At 38.1% G+C, this 23,587-nt stretch overlaps 1 protein-coding gene across 2 annotated transcripts in view; it reads left to right on the top strand.

Moving 5' to 3' along the window:
- Positions 1-23,587, top strand: part of COPG2 (COPI coat complex subunit gamma 2) — a 138,900-nt gene that overhangs the window by 6,906 nt on the left and 108,407 nt on the right. For both annotated transcript variants that reach the window (XM_082633065.1, XM_082633066.1), the window contains exon 5: positions 13,003-13,082. In XM_082633065.1, coding sequence (XP_082489191.1) covers positions 13,003-13,082 — 80 coding nt within the window. The remainder of the gene's footprint in view (positions 1-13,002; positions 13,083-23,587) is intronic.

Raw genomic sequence — 23,587 nt, 5'->3', positions numbered from 1 at the left:
AATTGAATTTGCATTGTAATTCAGTCACCTGCAGGATATACTTTTCAGAAATCTCAGCCCTGTGTCCACATGGCATGAGGCTTTCTATTAAGGCATTATGGATGTTTCCTAGTCCCTGACATAGACCTTAAGCTGTGAATTCAAAACTCTGAGCTTAGCATTTTCTTTTACCTAGTTTGCCAGTGTACTTAGAAGGAACTAGCCCATTATACAACTCATTTTTACAAAAATGTTCTATGGCAGCAACTAGTTGATTACCCAAACCTTTGTCTTCTATAGTCCTTGATTATACTTGTCTGTAGGTGATGATTTAAGTATGTTGCCACGGCATGCCATGGATGACTAGTGTCCCCTTTACCACTGGAGATGGTCATTAATTCCTTTTATCAAGTCAGAAAAGCAATTTCAGATTCCTATCCTTAAGGCCCTGTTTCCCTTTAATCACTTCCTGTACCAAAATTTGGGGTTCAGTCAGGGAAGCAGAATTACTGTGTTTATTATTTAATTATTTATTAGAGGAATTAAACTAGAAAACTGGGCATTTCAAGCTGCTGGAGAGTGGGGTCACGGAGAGAGACTATCATAAAAGTTGTGGAAGGCTGCTTCACGTGTCTTGTGGTAGGCCCGAGGCTGTCGCTGCTCACGGGGCTGGCAGTTGGGAAGAAGAGCTGGACACGGAGCAGGGAAGAGGACGCAGAGCAGGGAAGAAATAGCGTGAGGACAAACTCGAAGCCTCTAGCACAGAGGTTGTATTAAGAGAAGAAGACATGAAGTAGTTTTCTAGGAAATGGATTGGGGAAATGTAGGATTGTTGGACAGGACGTGTGGCCCCTTCAAGTTAGTGGTCATGAATTTAAAGTATTCCCAGGTAGCATGGTGAATGTTTTTCTCCAGCTACAAGCTTCAGGTTAAGGCATGGAACAGTTAAAGATGGGATTTAATCAAGATTGGGGTTTTGCCATGTTAGTAAACAGAGGGAGGAGCAAGGAAATTGAGTGATTGAAATATTGACTGTGGAGTCTGTGTTTGGTTAGGAGGCAAGTAAGACCGGGGGCTGATTGGGACAGTAAAGAGTTGATGGAATCAATGGCTTGTAGGTCATGATGGAGTGAAAGAGTTGAGTCAGGAGTGGTGGTTGGAGAGCGAATGCTTGGAAATGAAATACAAAAGGGGTACTGTTATTGATATAGGCTGTGACAATGGAAGCGGGTAATTGCAATAGGAAGGAGGACACGATTGTTGGAGAAGAGGTCGACTCCATGGAATATTCAGAGTTTTAGAAATTCTGTCTGTATGGATATTAAAATCACCAATTATTACTGGGATTTTATTGGAAATAGTGATAGTAAACAAAGTACTAATTTTTTTTTTAAATAAGGGAAGTAACCTGGGGTCTATATATGCAGCCAGCAGTGGTGGCAAGTGATGCAGTCTAATGACATAAGCTTTTTTTTTTTTAATGGCATAACTCTTAAAGCCAGAGTTTTTTAGGGATGAAAGAGGTACAGTGAAAGAAGTCAGTGCAGTGATTTTGCAGAGGCAATGAGGATCAACTTGAACAGCTTCCCTACCTGTTGGCCTGTTGGCACGAGGGAGAAATGGACACCATTTGAGAGGGCTGCAGGCGAATCCTCAGGGGAGAGCCAGGTCTCAGAGAAAAGAAGGGAATGTTTAGAGAAGAGTTTAAGGATATAAGGAGTTTTGCTGTTGAAAGTGCTAGAGAACCTGATTGAAGGGGTTTGGAATTTGTGGAGGGATGGAAGATGGAGTCAGATTAGGTGCTCATCCAGTGTCCAGGAGATGAGTAATGACCAGGATATTTTATTTTATTTTTGTAGTGACTGAGGTTTAGTAACCATGAACAGCATGATGTGATCTGTTTTGATGGTCCCTTAGGCAGAATATGGAATTGAGGATATGATTTTTTGCGGGGAAGATGAGGGGGTTTTGCCAGCGGCATGTGGAGCTCCTTCCTTTCCCAGCGGGTAATAATTATTTTGAGATTGGTATCCTCCTGTGTTTATATATTATATCTGTTTGTATCCATAATCTATACTTAGTATTTTTGTGTTTTAAAATATAATCTGAATGATTTCATCTTCATATTATCTTGCAATTTAAAAAATTAATATATTTTTGAGATCTGCCCACTTGCTACAAGTACTTTTACTTTATTCTATTTTACTGTTGTATGGAATCCCAGTGTGTGAATGTACAGTATTCTTTTTTTTTTTTCTGTACGCGGGCCTCTCACTGTTGTGGCCTCTCCTGTTGCGGAGCACAGGCTCCGGACGCGCAGGTCCAGCGGCCATGGTTCACGGGCCCAGCCGCTCCGTGGCATGTGGGATCTTCCCGGACCGGGACATGAACCCATGTCCCCTGCATCGGCAGGCAGACTCTCAACCACTGTGCCACCAGGGAAGCCCCAGTATTCTTATTTATTTATCCATTCTCCCATTGGTAGATCTATAAGTTGCTTCTGCTTTTTTGCTATTACAAATGACATTACACATAATGTTTATGTACATGTCTTCTTGTGCACATAGAGAATTTTTCTGGGTTAGATGCCTCTAAGTGGAATTTCTAGGTAATGCTATTTATACGATCTTGCCAAATTGATCTTAAAGGGTTGTACTAATTTACACTGGTTTGCTTCCAAATCCTTACCTGCTCCAAATAATAATTTCTTATTATCTGATCTAAATATTTGCCATTCACAAGAAGGTGATATGGCATCTCTTTGTGGTTTTAATTTGCATTGACATATCACTGCTGAAATTGAAACTTTTCATATAGTTAATGGCCATTTTACTTTCCTCCTCTGTGAATTGTCTGTTTATATTCTTTGCTTATTTATATTCCTTCTATTGATTTATAGGTTTAAAACTTTACTTTAGCCTTTAAAAAATCTGCTTTGTTTTTTTAATTTTAAAAATCAGCTTAAATATACAATAAAATTCACCAATTAAGTGTACAGTTGTGTTTTGACCAGTGTATAGAGTCATGGAACAATTACCACAGTCATGATACAGAAACTTTTCATCATCCCAGAATGTGCCCCATTATTTCTTAGTTGTCTATCTCCTTCCTCAACCCCAAGCACCTGGCAATCACTGATTTACTTCCTGACAACATAGTTTTGCATTTTCTAGAATTTCATTTAGATTTAATCATATAGTATATAGTCATTTATGACTTTTATTTCTTGTTTCTTTCCCTTAGCTTTTGAGATTGATCCAAGTTTTTGTATGTATCAGTAGTTTGTTCATTTTTATTGCTGAGTAGTATTCCACTGTATGGAGGTAGTCTGTCTTTATCCATTCACAAGTTAATGGATATTTGGGTTGTTTCCAGTTTATAGATATTATAAACAAAGCTGCTAAAAATATTCAAGTACAAGTCTTTGTGTGGACCTATGTTTTCATTTTCTTTGGTTAGTATCCAGAAGTGGCATTCTTGGGTTTGCATTTCCTGAATGATGAATGTATTAAGCATGTATTAAGCAAATATATGCTTATTTGCCATCCGTTTATCTTCTTTGGTGAAGTGTCTGTTGAAATCTTTTAGCTATTTTTTTTTAAAAATCAGGTTGTTTATCTTCTGCTCATTGAGTTGTAGGTGCTGTTTTTATTTTCTGAGTACAAGACCTTCATCAGATAGGTGTTTTGTAAATATTTTCTCCTTCCCAGATCCCAGTCTGTGGCTTGCCTTTTCATTCACTCAACACTGCATTCTTTTTCTTTTTTTTTTTTAAGTATAATATACAAATGGTAAAATTCACCCTTTTTAGGGTATGGTTTTATGAGTTTTGACAAATGCATACAGTAGTATTATCATCACTGCAGTCAAGATTTAGAACATTTCCATCACTCCAAAAAGTTCCCTACTATATGATCTATTCCTCACATCCTCAGGCCCAGGAAAACGGTAATCTCTTTTCTTTCCTTATAGTTTTGCCTTTCCAGGAAGTCATAAGAATGATATCATACTATATGAAGCCTTTTGAGTCTTCTTTTCAGGCACTTAGCATAATTCATTTGAGATTTGTCCGTGTTATTTTTTGTGTCAGTTTACTCCTTTTTATTTCATCGTGGTAATTTGTTGTATGGATGTACCTCAGTTTATTTGTTCATTAGCTGAAGAGCATTTGGTTTGTTACCGTTTTTTGGTGGTTATGAATAATGTTGCTATAAACATTCATGTATAAGTTTTTAAATGTAAGTTTTTATTTCTCTTGGGTAAATACCTAGGAGTGGAATTGCTGGGTCATATGATAGGTGTATATATGTTTAACTTTGTAAGAAACTGCCAACCCATTTTCCAAAGTGACAGTACCATTCTCCCCATTACTGTATGAAGCTTCTAGTAGCTCTACATTCTGGTCGGCACTTGGTATTATATGTTTTTTGTTTGTTTGTTTGTGTGTTTTTTAATTTTAGTCATTCTAATATGTATGTAGTAGTATCTCTTTGTAGTTTTAATTTGCATTTTCCAAATGACTAATTATCTCAAAATCTTTTTATGTGCTTTTGTTGCCTTCTATATATCTTCCATGATGAAGGATCTGTTCATATCTTTTGCCCATTTTTAATAATTTGGTTGTATATTTCCTTATTATTGAGTTTTGAAGGTCTTAATGTATTCTGGATAGAAGTTGTTTATCAGATGTTTCCCAAATATTTTCTCCTAGTCTGTGTCTTATTTTTTCACTTTCTTAGTCTTTAAAAAGAACAGAAGTTTTAAATTTTGATGAAGTCCAGTTTATCAGGGTTTTTTTTCCTGTTATGGATTGTGCTTTTGATGTGTATTACAGAAATCTTTGCCTAACCCAAGGTCACAGAGATGTTCTCCTATGCTTTTTCCCTAAGCATTTTGTAGTTTTTGTGTCTTAAATTGCTTTATGATCATTTTGAGTTAATTTTTGTACATGATATAAAGTGAGGGTTGAATTTCTTTTCATCTCCTTCCTCTTCCTCCACCTTTTCCTCTTCCTCCTCCTTTTCCTCCTCCTTTCTTTTCTCATCAAATTCTACTGGAATAATTGCATACCAATATGGAGGGAGGAGGAGGAGGAAGAAATAATGATGATTGCGTTACAATGGCATATTGAAACATTCTATTCTTTTTCATTGATATATATATATCTATTCTTATTCCAATATCACACTGTCTTGATTACTGTAGCTTTATAGTAGTTTTAAATCAGTTAGTGCATGTTTTCCTATTTTATTATTATTTTTTTCTTTTTCAAAATTGTTTTGGCTCTTCTAAGTTCTTTGCATTCCTCTATGCATTTTAGAATCAACCTGTCCATTTCTATTAAAAAAGGCCTGCTGGAATGTCGATGGAGATTGCATTGACTCTAAAGATCAATATGTTCAACTATACTTCAAGAAAATTAAAAAAAAAAGATCAGTTTGAAGGGAACTGATATTATAACATTATTGAGTTTTCTACTCCATAGACATGGTATATATTTCCCTTTATTCAGGTCTCTAATTTCTGTCAGCAGTATTGTAGCTTTCAGCATACAAGTCTTATACATATTTTGTGAACTTTATCCCCAAAGCAGTTAACATTTTTATACTATTGCATTTGTATTGTTTGTAGGTAGTCTATAGAGATTAAATAGATTTTTATATATTGACCTGTTTCCTGTGATCTTGTTAAATTTATTTATTACTTCTAGGAGTATTTTGGGAGATTCCTTAGGATTTACTTTTTTCAGTCTGTATGTTTTTTTTTTTTTTGCGGTACACGGGCCTCTCACTGTTGTGGCCTCTCCCGTGGCGGAGCACAGGCTCCAGACATGCAGGCTCAGTGGCCATGGCTCACGGGCCCACCCGCTCCGTGGCATGTGGGATCCTCCCGGACCAGGGCACGAACCCGTGCCCCCTGCAGTGGCAGGCAGACTCTCAACCACTGCGCCACCAGGGAAGCCCTGTATGCTTTTTATTTGTTTATCTTACCTTTTTGTCTTCTTGCACTATTGTATAGTGTGAATAGAAATGATGGTAGAGGACATCCTTGCTTTGTTCCTGATCTTAGAGGAAAGGTATTTAATTTAATCTTTCACCATTAAATGTGATGCTGGCTCCAAGTTTTTCATAAGTGACCCTTATCAGGTTGAGGAATTTCCTTTCTATTCCTAGTTTGCTGGGAGATTTTTTTTTTCCATAAATGGGTATTGAATTTGGTCAAATGTCTTTTCTATATCCATTGAATTATTGTGGTTTTTCTTTTTTAGTATATTAATATGGTGAGATGCATTTATTTTCCTGGAAAATATAAAATCTTTGTTTTCTGTTTGTTAAAATTTGTTATGGATTTTGAGTCCATGGTCATGAAATATATTTATGTATAGTTTTTTCTTGGGTTTTGTATTTGGGTAATGTTGGCTTCATAAAATGAATTGAGAAGTGTTTCTTCCTCTTCTGCTCTCTGGAAGAGTTTTTGTAGAATCATTATTAATTTTTCCTGAAATGTTTGATGGAGTTCACTGATGAAACCATCTTCATTTTAGGAAGGTTTTTGATAATTAACTACTTTAAAAGGAAATAGATATGCTGCTATTCAGATTATTTGTCTTCTTGAGTGATCTCTGGTAGTTTGTGTCTTTCAAGGAATCTGTCCATTTCATTTAAATTGTTGAACTTCATTGGCATAAAACTGTTTGTAATATCTCCTTATTCTTTTAATGTTTGAGGATCTGTAGTGATATCTCTTTTTTCACTTCAATATTGGTAAATTGTATCTTCTCTCTTTTATTCCTGCGAAGTTTGTCTAGAGGTTTATAAATATTATTGATCTCTTCACAGAACCAGCTTTTTGTTTCATTGACTTTTCTGTATTGTTTTTCTCTTCCAAACTGTGCACTTAATTGTGCAAAACAAACAAACAAAAAACACAACACACACACACACGATAAAAAATCAAGCCAGAAGAAGGAAAAGAAAAGAAAGATAGATGAAGCAGGACAAACATAAATTATATAATAAGATAGTAGATATAGACCCAAATACATCATTGTCGCATTAAATGTAAATGAACAACATAAAGAACATTTACAGAAATTGGCTATATACTGAGCCATAAAACAAGATGCAACAAATTTCAAATGAATGAAATTGTGTATCTTATGTTCTCTAATTACATTGGATTAGTGTTGGAAATCAATAATAAAAGAGTAACTAGATAATTCACCATATTTTTTGATATTAAGACCCATTTATGAGAATTCCTCAGCAGTCCAGTGGTTAGGACTCCACGCTTTCCCTGCTGAGGGCACAGGTTCAATCCCTGGTTAGGCAGCAAAGATCCTGCAAGCCACAAGGCCAAAAAAACAAAAGAACACATTTCTGTCTGTTTCCAGCCATGATGAAGTAAAGGGGCTAGATTTACCCTGCTATCATAAATACCTAGAAAAAAATACATACATATATATATACACACACACACACACACATACATATATATATATATATTACACAGTAGTTTTTCAGAAATCAGATTAACAAGCATTCCAGGATTATGATCTGAAGAAAGAGAAAAACCTAGGGTTGTGCTAGTTCATTTCCTAGGGGCAGATTACAGTTCTCAGGTTAGGGAGGGCATACTGAAAAGGAGCCTACCTATCTCTCTCTGAGCAGAGAAAACAGATGGAGTTTGGGGAAGCCAAGAAATCTTAAACTTGTAGGACAGAGTACTAGAGAGGAAGGAGGTGTGGGGAGAGGGAAGGAGGGAAGAAAGAAAGAAAGGAAAGAGATAGTTCCAGCAATCTGCTGAGGGTCTTCCCTTGAATCTTTAGATAAGAACTGGTCTGTGCGTATGTAAAAGGAAATCTACCTAAGGCCAAAGAAAGAATCACCAGGACACAGTGCTGAGAATAATTCATATTCCTACCAGTGAGAGTGGGAAGACCTTGTCATTGTGTATAGTTCTCAGAAAGGTACACCCTAGTAATGGGAATATATTAGCCTTAGACTAAGGCTTTAAAAAGCTTATACACAAGCCTCAAAAGTGAAAAACTGATCCCAGGTGACTTAACCTCATGACAGAGTAAAGTGCAACACTATGTAAAAGAATTCAACAAAATCCAGCTCCTAACAACAGAAACTTCATAATGTACAGCATTCAATAAAAAATTATCAGGTATGCAGAGAAGCAGGAAAATATTATCCAGACGAGGAGAAAAAGGATCAACAGGCACAAGCCCAGAAATGATAAAGATGGTGGAATTAGCAGACAATGACATTAAAACAGCTCTGATAAATCCATCTTAAGTTGTTCTAATAAACCAGTTGTAAGTTGAAAATATCATAAGTCAAAAGTACATTTATTACATCTAACCTACCGAACATCATAGCTTAGCCTAACCTACCTTAAACGTGTTCAGAACACTTACACTAGCCTATAATTGGGCAAAATCATCTAATACAAAGCCTATTTTATAATAACGTGTTGAATATCTTATATAATTTATTGACTACTGAAAGTGAAAAACAGAATGGTTGTATGGGTACAGAATAGTTGTAAGTGTATCAGTTGTTTACCTTTGTGATTGCATAGCTGACTGGAAGCTGCAGCTAAGTGCCGCTGCCTAGCATCATGAGACAGTATTGTACAGCATATTGCTAGATGGGGAAAAGATCAAAATTCAAAATTTGACGTATGGTTTCTACTGAATGCTTATCACTTTTGCACCATCGTAAAGTCGAAAACTCATAATTTGAACCATTGAAGTTGGGGACCATCTGTAATCTGCATGTGTGTATATATATATATATATATATATACACACACACACACATACACATACATACACACACACATGCACAAACATTTACATATACATATATATATTTATATATCATACATTATTTTTGTGGGATTTTTGTTGTTATTGAGATTTACCCATGTCTTTACCACTTTTTAAAAAAAGACTGTTTTTTTTTGAGAAGTTTTAGGTTCATAGCAAAATTAAGAGAAAGGTACAGAGATTTTACCTACACATGCACAGACTCCCCTGTTATCAACATCCCCACCAGGGTGGTACATTTGTTACAATTGATGAACCTACATTGACACATCATTATAACCCAGAGTCCATAGTTTACATTCACTCTTGGTGTTGTACATTCTGTGAGTTTGGACAAATGTATAATGACATATATCCATCATTAAAATATCATACAGAGTATTTTCACTGCCCTAAAAATCCTCTGTACTCTGCCTGTTTATTTATCCCTAACTCCCTCCCTCCCCCAACCCCTGTCAACCACGGGTCTTTTTACTGTCTCCATAGTTGTGTCTTTTCCAGAGTGTCATATAGTTGGAATCATACAGCATGTCGCATTTTCATGTTGACTCCTTTCAGTTACTAATACGCATTTAAGTTTCCTCCATGTTTTTTCATGGCCTGATAGCTCATTTCCTGTTAGCACTGAATAATATTCTGTTGTCTGGATGTACCATAGTTTATCCATTCTCCTACTAAAGGACATCTTTGTTGCTTCCAAGCTTGGCAATTATGAGTAAAGCTGGTATAAACAGCTGTGTGTAGGTTTTGCGTGGACATAAGTTTTTAACTCCTTTGGGTAAATATCAAAGGGCACAGTTGCTGGATTGCATGTTCAGCGTATGTTTGGTTTTGTAAGAAATGGCCAAACTATCTTCTAAGGAGGCTGTACCATGTTTATTTCCCACCAACAGTGAATGAGAGTTCCTGTTGCTCCACCTCCTCATCAGCATTTGGTGTTGTCAGTGTTCCTGACTTGGACCATTCTACCAGGAGTGTAGTGGTAGCTTGCTGTTTTAATTTGCCTTTCCCTGATGACATATAATGAGGAGCATCTTCTCATATACTTATTTGCCTTCTGTTTTTCTTCTTAAGTGAGGTATCTGTTAAGGTCTCTGGCCCATTTTAAAATTAGGTTGTTTTTCTTATTTTTGACTTTTAAGAGTTTTTTTTTTGTTTTGGGGTGGGGTTTGGTGTATTTTGGATAACAGTCCTTTCTCAGTTATGTGTTCCGTAAATATTTTTCCCAGTCTGTGTTATCTTCTTATCCTCCTGACATTGTCTTTTGCAGAGCAGAAGTTTTTAATTGTAATAAAGGCTGACTTATCAATTATTTCTTTCATGGATCATGCCTTTGGTGTTGTATCTAAAAAGTCATCACCATACTCAACATCATCTAGGTTTTCTCCTAGGAATTTTATAGTTTTGCATTTTACATTTAGGTCTGTGGTCAATTTTGAGTTAATTTTTGTGAAGAGTGTAAGGTCTGCGTCTAGATTCATCTTTTTGGCATGCAGATATCCAGTTGTTCTGGCACCATTTGTTGAGGAGACTATCTTTACTCCATTGTATTGCCTTTGCTCCTTTATCAAAGATCAGTTTACTATATTTATGTGGGTATATTTCTGGGTTGTCTTTTCTGTTCCATTGATAAATTTGTCCATTCTTATGCCAATACCACTCTGTCTTGTTACTGTTTACCGCTTTCTTTTTTTTTTTACTCTTCATTCCTTACTGTCTTTCTGAGTTATTATCTAGAATAATTTTCCCCGTGCCTGAAGAATATACCTTCTAGAATCCCGTCTTTTGTAGACTTTAGATACTTTATCCTATGCAAGACCCTGGGCTTGTACTTCTGTGGCTATGAGTCGTGTGTTTTTCCATTTTTGGCACCTGTAAATTTCCCTTCATTTTCCCTTGGCTATGTAATAAAATTTTTTCCTGTTTTATTCAGCATTTCTGTGTATTTGTTTAGGCAGTATAGTAGTTAAAAACACATCTTTGTCAACACTACATTGTCACTCTTTAATTTTAGCCAATTTGGTGGGTGTGAGGTGGTATATGAAATGTGGTTTTAATTTGTATTTCCCCAGTGACTAACAGTGTTGAGCCTCCATTTTCTGTGCTTTAGCTAAATTTTTTTGGATCTCTAGTTTTATTCTGCTTCGTGGTGGATTTTTATTTGGGGGGGAGTGTAAATTTTCTTCTGCTCTGAAGGTTTTTTTTTTTTTTTTTTTTTTTAAACAATTTTTAAAAAAAAAAATTTTATTTATTTATTTATGGCTGTGTTGGGTCTTCATTTCTGTGTGAGGGCTTCCTCTAGTTGCGGCAAGTGGGGGCCACTCCTCATCACGGTGCGCGGGCCTCTCATTATCGCGGCCTCTCTTGTTGCGGAGCACAGGCTCCAGACGCGCAGGCTCAGTAATTGTGGCTCACGGGGCTAGCTGCTCCGCGGCATGTGGGATCTTCCCAGACCAGGGCTCGAACCCATGTCCCCTGCATTGGCAGGCAGATTCTCAACCACTGCACCACCAGGGAAGCCCTGCTCTGAAGTTTTGATTGTCATTTTTTTTGCTTTTGTCTCATAGTAGCTTCATATGGATGTGATATGCCTCATTATCTGCTCCATGCTGCCTTTCTCATTCTGGGGTGATTTTTTCTGTGTTTAATCACCATGAGAATCCTCACTCTGTTCTGCCTGTTACTTAATGGGCTCAGTAGTCTCCAACAGATCCTTTGTACAGCTTGGACTCTGGAGCTGGGTCTGATGTATTTGAGTTTCACTACTTATAAGAAATTTGAAGTTACTTGGTAGAGGATGAGGCTAGACAGGCTAGAGGAACCAAGGCTTTGAGCACTGAGTATGAGTGTTTATGAATAAAATCGGAGATCCAGGTGAGGAGAAAGGGTGGGCGGAAGTTTATCTAACACTTCTTTTGGATCCAGGTATCCATCTAGAAATCTTGATAATTGAAAATAGTAGTTGTACAACCACAAATACCTAAAGGAAAAATATGCTGAACTGAGGAAAACAGAGTCTGCATGTCTCTCTGTATATATTTTTAAAGAATTTAAAAAATACATTTTCTAGGACAAGCCTTTAGCACTTTGAAAAACCTGTCTTTGGACTTACATTGTCAGAGTCACAGTTTGGGTCTTTTTGTATAAAGACCCATGTAATTAACTGAATTTTTGAATTTTCATCTAGGTGTTTTCTACTGTTAGTGCATCAATTACTTGTGTTTAGGAAATACTAGAATTTTGAATATTTTCTCATCCAGGCCTTTTTTTTTTCTTTTTTTTTTTTTTTGGCCATGCCTTGTGGCATGCAGGATCTTAGTTCCCTGACCAGGGATTAAACCCGGGCCCCTGCATTGGGAGTGAGGAGTCTTAACTGCTGGACCTCCAAGGAAGTCCCCTCATCCAGGCACTTTTATTTTTTTTATTTTTTTTTTTTTTTGCGGTACGTGGGCCTCTCACTGTTGTGGCCTCTCCTGTTGCGGAGCACAGGCTCCGGACGCGCAGGCTCAGCGGCCATGGCTCACGGGCCCAGCCGCTCCGCGGCATGTGGGATCTTCCCAGGCTGGGGTACGAACCCGTGTCCCCTGCATTGGCAGGTGGACTCTCAACCAGTGCGCCACCAGGGAAGCCCAGGACCTGTTTTTTGAAGTTGGTATATACATTAAGAGGATAATATTCATAATAAGCAACTCTATTATCATGCATCCTTTATGAATCATAAAATACTTTCTCTAATGGGCAATCACTTACTGTTTAGCTGCAGATGTTAACAGGCATTTATGCAATAGATCAGTAGTTATGTATGTTATATATGGAAAAGTGATACTAAATGTTTTATGTCAATATAGAGACTTCCTCTACCATTGCGGAGCACAGGCTCCGGACGCGCAGGCTCTGGACACGCAGGCTCAGCGGCCATGGCTCATGGGCCTAGCCGCTCCACGGCATGTGGGATCTTTCCGGACCGGGGCACGAACCCGTGTCCCCTGCATCGGCAGGCGGACTCTCAACCACTGCGCCACCAGGGAAGCCCATACAGGCACTTTTAAAAGGACTTTTTGGGTAGATGAGAATCTTTCTAAGAATAACTTTCTAAATATATTTACTTGGGGTCCTCACTTCAAACAGTTTAAAAAACCATTTCCTTATGAATAACCTGTTGCCTTTTATAAATAATTTTTCAGCAAACATTGAGAAGAATGTGCTACCTTACTATCAAAGAAATGGCTACCATCTCTGAGGATGTCATAATTGTGACAAGCAGGTATGTGAATAGTTAAAACCTAGGATGCGATACTTACATATTTAGTGGAGTATTTGTTGTTCTCTTTCTGTTAATTTTACTTTTTGACTGTAAGAAAGCCAGTAGGAATTTAAAAGAACATAATGTCTTAAAGCATTCTTTTCTAAAATGTGGTTGTCATGTGAAAACCATCTCTGTCTAATAAAGCTGAGAAAGAAGTCACAAAGGATAATACTAATAGATTTGATTACATTTTAAAATGTCATAAAAATATATAAACAAAACTAAAAAGTAAATGATACATTGAAATAAAATATTTATTTAAAAATTTTTATTTTATATTAGAGTATAGTTGATTTATGAAAAAATATAACAAGTACATCAAAAGGCTAACATCTATAATATATAAAGAACTCTTCAAAAAAAACTCCAAGTGATACTTCATAAAATAATCAATATAAAGGATCTAAATATCTTTAAATAGTCATTCTCACTAGTAACCAAAAAATGTAATTAAAAATTCAAGAATGAGTTATAATATTTTTTTGTTTTGCTTTTTGTGCTTTTTAAATTCAATTTATTTAAACTAAAGAAAAAAAAAAACCAAAACAGCTCCCCCATTTCTCCAACTCCCCCAGCCCCTGCCTCTGGGAAACCACTAATCTGATCTCTGTATCTATGTATCTCTCTATGAGCCTGGTTTTATGTATTTATTTGTTTATTTAGATTCCACATATAAAAGAGATCATATGGTATTTGTCTCTCTCTGTCCAACTTATTTCACTTAGCATAATGCTCTCAAGGTCCATACATGTTGTCACAAATGTCAAGATTTCATTATTTTTTAATGGGCGAATAATATTCCAATGCATATATGTACCACAATTTCTTTATCCATTCATCTGTTGATGGACACTTAGGTTGTTTCCATATCTTGGCTAATGTAAATAATGCTGCAGTGAACATGGGAGTGCATATATCTTTTTGAATTAATGTTTTCTTCAGATAAATACCCAGAAATGGAATTGCTGGATCACATGATAGTTCTATTTTAATATTTTGAGGAACCTCCATACTGTTTTCCATAGTGGCTGTACCAATTTACATTCCCACCAACAGTGCAGAGGGTTCCCTTTTCTTCGTGTCCTAAACAACACTTGCTGTTTCTGTCTTTTTGATAGTAGCCATTCTAACAGGTGTGAGGTGATAGCTCATTGTGGTTTTGATTTACATTTTCCTGATGATTAATGATGTAGAGCATCTTCTCATGTACTTGTTGGCCATCTGTATGTCTTCTTTGGAAAAATGTCTGTTCACATCTGCCCATTTTAAATCAGATTGTTTGTTTTTTTGCTATTGAGTTTATGAGTTCTTTATAAATTTTGAAAAATTATAATATTTTGCCAATCAAATTGGCAAAAAAGAAAAAAGGCAGTCAGTACTTGTAAGGGATATTGATATTCTTGTATACAGGAGGTAGAATAATAAATTGATTCAGTTTTTTTTGAAAGCAGTGTGGCAGCATTTGTTGAATGTTTGAAAGGGTTTATCCCTTTGATCCAGTAATTCCACATCTATGGAATTATCCGCAGAAAACAATCAGAGATAGCACAGAAATACTTATATACAATGATGCTTATTGCAACACTGTTTACACTAGCAAAAAGGAAAAAACAACTTGAATGTGTGTCATTGTTAAAATGATCTAATTAATCATGTTATAGTCATATTATGAAATATTTTAATTTTTTGAATATATTTTTGAGACATCTTTAATGATACGGAAAAGTCTTCAATAAAGTGCTAAATGAAAGTTGGATTCAAGTCTGTGTATTCCCTGTAGTCTCTTTTAAAAATATTCTAAGTATGTATATAAAAATATATGATTGGATATACACTGATAAATTACCAGTAAGTTATCTCTGGGTGTTTGGAATTGTGGCTATTTATTTTCTTTAAACTTTTGATAATTTCCTAATGTCCTAGAATGAGTATGTATAATCCAGAGTCCTAAGATATATAACAAATGTTATTTAGAAAATAGTTATTAACAATTACTAATATATAGTTGTAGTTAATACTTACTAATTATAACTCATTCAAGTGAATCTGGTATTTGTAGAAGAAAATAAATTTTGGAGGAGGGTACTTACGTTTAACCAGCAGTTGTGTTGAATGTAGTTTCATAATATTAGTAAAGCTTTCAGCTGAAAATAACACAAACCAGAATTAAATAGTAACAAACAAAATAAGCACAGAGTAGCTGGTGTTGGTTCAGTGGTTCAGTAGTGTCAGGGCTGGTGTCTCTTAAATTCTCTTGGACATCCTCACATTATTGCAAAATAAGATGCCTGAATTACTGGCAGTGCACCATTCAAGGTGGGAGGGGTACCGGGAAGGGGGCCAGAGAGAGCCAGTGCTGTCTGCCCCTTTTATCAGGTATGCAAAAGCTTTTCCCAAGGCAATTTTTAGATTTTATTTGGCACAACTGCGTTATGACTAACTTTAGGAGGCCAGGAAAGTGAGTATATAGCTTTTATAGCCCAAGGGGCAGGCTTGGGAGAAGGGAGGGGATTAAAAATGGGTATTGGATTAGTCAGCTAACAGTGTGTGGCACAAATACAAAACAAAAAAACTTCACTTAGATTGCTAGATTCACTAAATACTGGAAAAATTAAAAATAGATTAATCAACTGTTGATTGAGGGTTTTTCGTTCCTTTGTTTAGCTGTTAATACTTCCATCTGAGTCCTGTTAGGCCGCTTTGAATTATGGTTTGCTTCTCGTTCGTTTTAAGTGATTAGTAGATGTAGAAGGCAGAATAATGCTCCCTCCACCCCCAAGATATCCCTCTCCTAATTCCTAGGACCTGTGAATATGTTACATTACATGGCAAAGGGGAATTAAAGTTGCTAATCAGCAGATGGGGAGAGTATCCTGGATTATCCAGGTGGGCCCAATATAAGGATAAGAGTCCTTAAAAGTAGAAGAGGGAGGCAGAAGAAACGGGTCAGTAAAGAGATGTGATGATGGAGGCCGGCTCAGAGGGATGCACTGTTGTTGCTGGATTTGGAGATGGTGGAAGGGAGCCGTAAGCCAAGGAGTATGGGTGATGTCTAGAAGCTGGAAAAGGCAAGGAAATGGATTTACTCCCACAGCCTCCAGAAAGGAATGCCATGCTGCTGACACCTTGATTTTAGCCCAGTGAGACCTGTGTTGGACCTCACCTTACAGAACTGTAAGGTAAATAAATGAATGTTGTCTTAAGCCTCTAAGTTTGTGGTAATTTGTTACAGCAGCAATAGAAAACTAACAGATTTTTGCAGTATTTAAGTGTATCAAATCAATACATTGTATACCGTAAAGTTACACAATGTTATATGTCACTTATATCTCAAAACTAGAAAAAAAAAACTAATAGAGACTTTGGTACCTGGAAGTGGGGTGCTGCTGTAACAAATACCTAAAAATGTGGAAGTGGCTTTGTAATTGGGCAGTGAGTAGGTGCTGGAAGAGTTTTGGCAAACATGATAGAAAAAGCCTACACTGCCTTGAACAAACTGGTAGAAATATGGGCGTTAATGACTGCTAGACTCGGAAGTGAGGAGCAGGATAGAGAAAACATTTATCATACAGCATTGTGAACAGACTGTTGATAGAAATAGGGACATTAAAGGTGTTGCTGGTGAGGGCTCAGAAGAAAATGAGGAAGGTATTAGAAACTGGAGGGAAGGGGATCCTTGCTATATTGTGGCAGAAAGCTTAGTGGCCTTGTATCCTGCAGTTAGGTGGAAAGCAGGGCTTGTAAGCAATGAATTTGGATATTTAACTGAGATTTCCAAGCAGAATGTTGAGGTGTGGCTTGGTTTCTTTTTGCCACTTGTAGTAAAATTTGAGAGTAGGGTAATAAATTGAGGAGAGACCTGTTAAACATGAACCAGGAGATCTTGATAAATGCCAAATGGTTATGTTGTACACCTGAAACTAATATAATGTTGTATGTCAATTACATCTCAAAAACAAAACAAAAATAAACCAGGAGTTGTTGATTTTGGAAATTGTCAGCCTACCAAAATGGCAAAGAATGCTAAAATCAAGAGATGTGTGTTGGGAAAGCCTTCTCTAGAGAAAAAAGCAGAGTTACTCTACAGCCTTTTCCTGAAACCTCAGAAAGATTAAAAGGTCAGTGTATTCACTCACACAAAACACTGAGAGATGAAGGGTGTGACTCATAGATTCCCTCAGCATCTAAGCAGAAGCCAAAAATAGAGATGGGATTATCTAGGCAAGATCTGTGGAGGAGCCTCTTGTCAGGTGGAGTGAGTCTCTGTACGTATACGGTAGTCCCACAAGGCTCTTGAGAATCTTATACCAGCAGAAACACTGCCAGCTTGGACTGAAAGGAACAGAGAGGTGAAGTGAAAGAAGGCTATCAGAGCCCCAAAATTCTACAGGCAGGAGACAGGCTGATAAGACTCCTGAGCTTTAAACACAAGCTGCCCTTTATAAAAAGGAAGGATGGCTCAGAGGGCAGAGGCCCATAAGGTAGAGCTGAGAACCATAGTGAATTCTGCCACGACTTGAAACCTCTTCCAGTTTGCCTGGTTGGATTTCAGAATTGATTGGGTCCAGTAACTCTTTTTTATCCTTCCATTTTCTCTTTTTGAACAGGAACGTCTGTATGTGTTATCCTATGGCAGTCCCATCTTTGTTTTTCAGAGCAGGGAACTTGTTTTTTAGTTTCACATGTCCATGCATGGAGAGGAATTTTGCCGCAGGATAAATTATACCCAATCTCACCCATCCCTGATTTAGATGATTTTTGATGATAAGATTGGGACTTTTGAGTTGGGTGAGATTTTGGACTTTTTTTTTTTTTTTTTCTGACTGCACTGCAGGGCATGTGGGATCTTAGCTCTCCAACCAGGGGTTGAACCTGTGCCCCCTGCATTGGAAGATGGAGTCTTAACCACTGGACTGCCAGGGAAGTCCTGAGATATTGGACTTTGAGTTGATGCTATAATGTGTTGATTTGGGGGGATCTTGGGATAGGGTGAATATATTTTGCCTCTGAGATGGATGCAGCCCTGCTGACACGATGATTTTAGCCCAGTGAGACCTAAGTTGGAATTCTAGCCCATAGAACTAACTGTAAGATAATAAATACATTTTTGTTGTTTTAAGCCACTAATTGTGGTCATTTGTTACAGCAGGAATAGAAAACTAATATATTAGATGACCATTCTACATACATAGACAATTGTGTTAGCTTGGTAAGAAATCATGGATATTGAGAAAACCTGAAGGCAGACACTTCACAAAAGAGTATATACAGATAGCCAATAAGCACATGGAAATGTTCTCAATATAGTCATCAAGGAAATGAAGATTGAAACCTCAGTGAGATACCTTTTCTTTTTTTTTTTTTTTTTGCGGTATGCGGGCCTCTCACTGCTGTGGCCTCTCCCGTTGCGGAGCACAGGCTCCGGACGCGCAGGCCCAGCGGCCATGGCTCACGGGCCCAGCCGCTCCGCGGCATATGGGATCCTCCCAGACCGGGGCACGAACCCGTATCCCCTGCATCGGCAGGTGGACTCTCAACCACTGCGCCACCAGGGAGGCCCGAGATACCTTTTCATACTCACCAAAATGGTTAAAACAGAAAGGCCTGACAGTACCAAAATCAACAAGCCTGCTCCAATACCAAGTATGGAACTTGGTGTATGGAACAGTTGAAGCTCTCCTACATTGTAGGTGGGAATGTAGAATGAATGATACAACCACCACAGAAAAAGTTTGGCAGTTTCTTATAAAGTTAAACATATACCTACCCTGTGGCCAGTAATTCCACTGCTAAGTATTTACCCAAGAAAATGAAAATCTTTGGCCACAAAAAAGGCTGTATAAGAATTTCATAGCAGCCTTGTGATAGCCCTAAACCAGAAACAACCCAAAAGTTCATCAACAGGAGAATGGTTAAACCAACTGTGTTATATTAATACAGTGGATCATTACTCAGCAATAAAAAGGAACAAATTGCTGTTTCAAGCAACAACACAGATACATTCCTAAAATAATATGTTGGAACAAAAGAAAACAGACACAAAAGAATACATGCTGGATGATTCTATTTATATAAATTCTAAGACCAGTCAAAACTCAGTTGTGGTGATAGAAACCAGAAGTGTGGTAGGTTGGAGGAAACTGACTGGAAGTGGGCATGAGGGAACTTTCTGAGGTGATGGAAGTGTTCAGCATTTTATTTTGGGTAAAGGATATATGAGTGATCACAGTTGCCATCTAACTGAATACTTAAGCTGGCATTTTTATTGTATATAAATTACAGCTCAGTTAACAAAAAGAAAAACATGAAGAGATTTAGTTAGTGGCTTAAGGATGGTCAAGTATATAGACAATCTGGTTAGTTATACTGTTCTACCCCTGTCTGATGAGACTCATCAGTGAAAAGCTGCATCTGAAGATTGCTTAGAATTCTGGAAATGAGTCCTGAGGAATGACCCATCATTCACATGGGGAGTAGCATGGGGGACTGGGTTTCAGTATGTGATTAGTTACATCCCTAGTCTCAGAAAATCAGATGAACAGTTCATAGGCCATGGTTTAGGAAGAAATAAAGGGGCTGTAGAAAACGGCTGTCTGGCAGGCAGTTTTGATATCAATTGTGGGAATAATGTGAGGATTTGGGCAGGGGGAGGATAATACTTAGCTTCCTGAGGGAACGAAGAAGCTAAGACCATCCACAGTCTTGGTAAGAAATATTCAAGCCTGAAACAACTTTTCTGTTTGAATGGTGCTGCTGTCCCTGACGTTATGTCTGCCAGGACTTGGTGTAGAGCAAGAAAGGAAATGAGATACTATTCTAATCTGACTTAGCCACCACTGTAGTGAAACTTCTCTCTCAAAGATTTCCAGTAATCTCTTAATTGCAAAATCCCAAAGCTGATTTTTCAGTCTGTATTTTAATTGACCTCTCTCTTAGTTTTAATATGGTTAAACACTCCCTGAAGTTCTACCGTCTTTGGCTTTCAGAACCATAGTCCTGGATTTCCTCCCATCTCTGATTATTCCATTTTATTCTTCCACAGAAGTGGCTGTTTTACTCTGCCTGTCACCCTGAATTTTGGCACTCCCTGGGGTTCACATCAATGCTTTTGCCATTTCCCAAACTCATCATGCTGTTTGATCCTCTGTATCACTGTACATGTTTCTCCCTGTTCCTGCATTTATCCTATTTCCTTTTCCACAAAGCTCAAATATCATTTTACATACTGATTTTCCTGTTCTTGACAGGTTAGTCATTGTCTCTTCTGCCGTTCTTATAACACTTTGTTTTAACCTCTCTTCTAGTGTTTAGTACATTGTGCTGTAAGGATTTGTTTACATGTTTTTCTACCCTCTGTACTGTTAGTTCCTTGAGAGCAAAAATTATATCATATATGACTTTGTATCATTAATTCTTAGAAAAGTGCCTTGCATGTATTAGACACACATTAAAAGTTTGTTTCATGAATTAAGCACAGGATAATCCATTTTCTCACTTCAGTTAAGGGGGCTGAAATCATAAGGATTATTTGTCTTTCTCTATCTCAAGACAGCAGTCACACATATGAAGAAGTGGAGAAATACAGGTGTATTAGTTGGGTGTCTCCAGACAACAGAACTAATAGGATATATAGATACATAGAAAGAGATTTATTATGAAGGATTGGCTCATGCAGTTATGGAGGCTAAGCCCCATAATCTGCTCTCTGTAAACTGGAGGCCCAGCAAAGCCAGTGGTATAGTTCCAGACCAGACCTGAAGGCCTGGGAACCAGGAGTCCTAATTTCCCAGGGCAGGAGAAGATGGATGTCCCAGCCCAAGCAGAGAGCAAATACTCCCTTCCTCTGCCTTTTTATTCTATTCAGACTCCTAACGGATTGCATGATGCCCATTCCTATTGGTGAGGGTGATATTCTTTACTCAGCTTACTGATTCAAATGCTAGTCTTCTGGAAGCACACTCGCAGACACACCCAGAAATAATGTTTTACCAGTTATCTGGGCATCCCTTAACTCGGTGAAGTTGACACAGAAAATTAACCATCACTGTGGGTTTAATGGGAGTTGAGAAACCTTTCTGTATCCTGCCTCTTTCCTGCCCAGTTGACAAGCAGACTGCCCTGATTTATTTGGATTCATACTTAATTCTCTTTTAAAATGAAATTATGGAAACCTTTTGAGAGAAAATCATGAAAATGATGCCAAGTCATAAACCTCCTTTCTCCAAAGCCTAATGAAATGAACACCAATGAGTAAAAGAGAAAGTCAGGGGACTTTTGATTCTAGCCAAGATGGAGTAAGGCCACGGCAGGCCATGTCTCCCAATGATCACAACAGAAACCTGTGGACAAAAGTACAGAAAGTGACTACCTGAGGCCTTTGAAAACTGAATAATAACAGTAAATTTGAGGAGAGAAAACAGTAATTAATGAATAAGCAGTGTGATAACAGTGAGTTTCATGTTTATTTTTCCTCTTTACACCCCACGTTTGACCCAAGAGCAGGCTAATTAGAGAACTGTACAGTGGGAGGAGCCAACAAAGGCAGAAGCCCATCTCTCTAGCCTGAGCACAAGTTAAAGAAAAGACCCCTGCAAGCTGGAGAGCATGGGGGAGAATCCTTGTTTGTTTGGTATTGTTTTTTTGTTCACTTTCTGGTCCTGCCTTGAGGCCAGCCCTAGTTGTGGAACACTACCGTGACGCGACAGCAGTATTTCAGACACCTGAAGCCCTGAGGTAAGACCTGTCTCTGAGGAAACGGGCCCCGGCATGTGAAGAGTGGGGGGAAATCCACGTTACAGTTGACCCTCGCAACAGGAGTTTTGAGCTGTGCAGGTCCACTTACACACGGATCCTGAGGAGCCACGTATACGGAGAGCTGAATATAAGTTATATTCAGATTTTCGACTGTGTGGAGGGTTGGCACCCCTAACCCCTGCATTGTTCACGGGTCAACTGTATTTTTTTTTTCCTTCCTTCTTTTTTTTTTTTTTTTTTCTTTTTGCGGTATGCGGGCCTCTCACTGTTGTGGCCTCTCCCGTTGCGGAGCACAGGCTCCGGATGCGCAGGCCCAGCGGCCATGGCTCACGGGCCCAGCCGCTCCGCGGCATATGGGATCCTCCCAGACCGGGGCACGAACCCGTATCCCCTGCATCGGCAGGCGGACTCTCAACCACTGCGCCACCAGGGAGGCCCCCTTCCTTCTTTTATCTCTTTGTCTTGAGGGCTCGCTTCCAAAGAATTGTGCAGTAGCATAGGGTGCTAAAACTCTGAGAGAATCTCATATTTCTGGTGAGAAGAACTGGGAAAAGGAGTCCTTGAGAGCCAGAGAGTGTGGGAGAAATGACATGCACAGAAGGCCATGCAGAACTTGCGATCTGAAACTGCCTTGAGTGCTTGGTAAAACAAAAGTCAGCATTCCTCAGAGGCTTTTAACAGGACTCAGAGTCTCATGACATAATATTCAGAATCTCCAGATACAATCCAAAATGAGTCAGCCAGGAAAGTCTGACCAATTCTCAAGGGAAAAGATAATCAATAGATGCCAACCCTGTTATTACCTAGATGTTGGGATTATTAAAGACTTGAAAGCAGCTAATACAACCATGCTCCATAAAGGTGAACACTCTTGAAATGAATAGAAGAGTAGAAATTCTCAGCAGAGAACTATATATATAAAAAAGAACCAACTGAAAGTTTTAGAAATGACAAAGTACAACATGCAAAATAAAAAATTCATTGGCTGGGCTCAATAGTAGAATAGAGATGTCAGAGGAAAGCATCAGTAAACTTGAAAGTAATTCAGTAGAAATAATTCCAATTAAGAATAAAGAGAAAAAAGATGGAAAACAAAAATAGCCCCACTGACCCATGGGACTGTATCAAAGGGTCTTACATTCATGTCATTGGAGTCCCTGAAGAAGAGGAGAGAGGGATTGGTGCAGAAAAATTTTGAAGAAATTATAGCTGAAAACTTCCAAATTTGGGGAAAGACATAACTTTACAGATTCAAGAAGCTCAGTGAAGCATATGCAAGATAAACTCAAAGGAATCCACACCCAGATCATAACGAAACTGCTGAAAACCAAAGATAAAAGAAAATTCTTGAAAGCAGTTTGAGAAAAATGACTCGTTACATATAAGGAAACTTCAGTTTAAAATACTGTGGGAGGACTTCCCTGGTGGTGCAGTGGATAAGACTCCATGCTCCCAATGCAGGGGGCCTGGGTTTGATCCCTGGTCGGGGAACTAGATCCTACACGCATGCTGCAGCTAAGAGTTTGCATGCCACAGCTAAGAGTTTGCATGCCACAACTAAGGAGCCTTCATGCTGCAACTAAAGAGCTGGCTAGCTGCAACTAAGGAGTCCACCTGCCGCAACTAAGACCTGGTGCAACCAAATAAATAAATAAATATTTTGAAAAAATACTGTGGATTTCTCATCAGAAAACACAGATGTCGGAAGA

This window comes from Mesoplodon mirus (assembly GCF_964341445.2).
Source record: "Mesoplodon mirus genome assembly, chromosome: 9".
In the NCBI taxonomy this organism is placed as follows: domain Eukaryota; kingdom Metazoa; phylum Chordata; class Mammalia; order Artiodactyla; family Ziphiidae; genus Mesoplodon; species Mesoplodon mirus.
The sequence above is the reverse complement of the archived record's forward strand: the minus strand, read 5'-3'. Positions and strand labels throughout refer to the sequence as shown.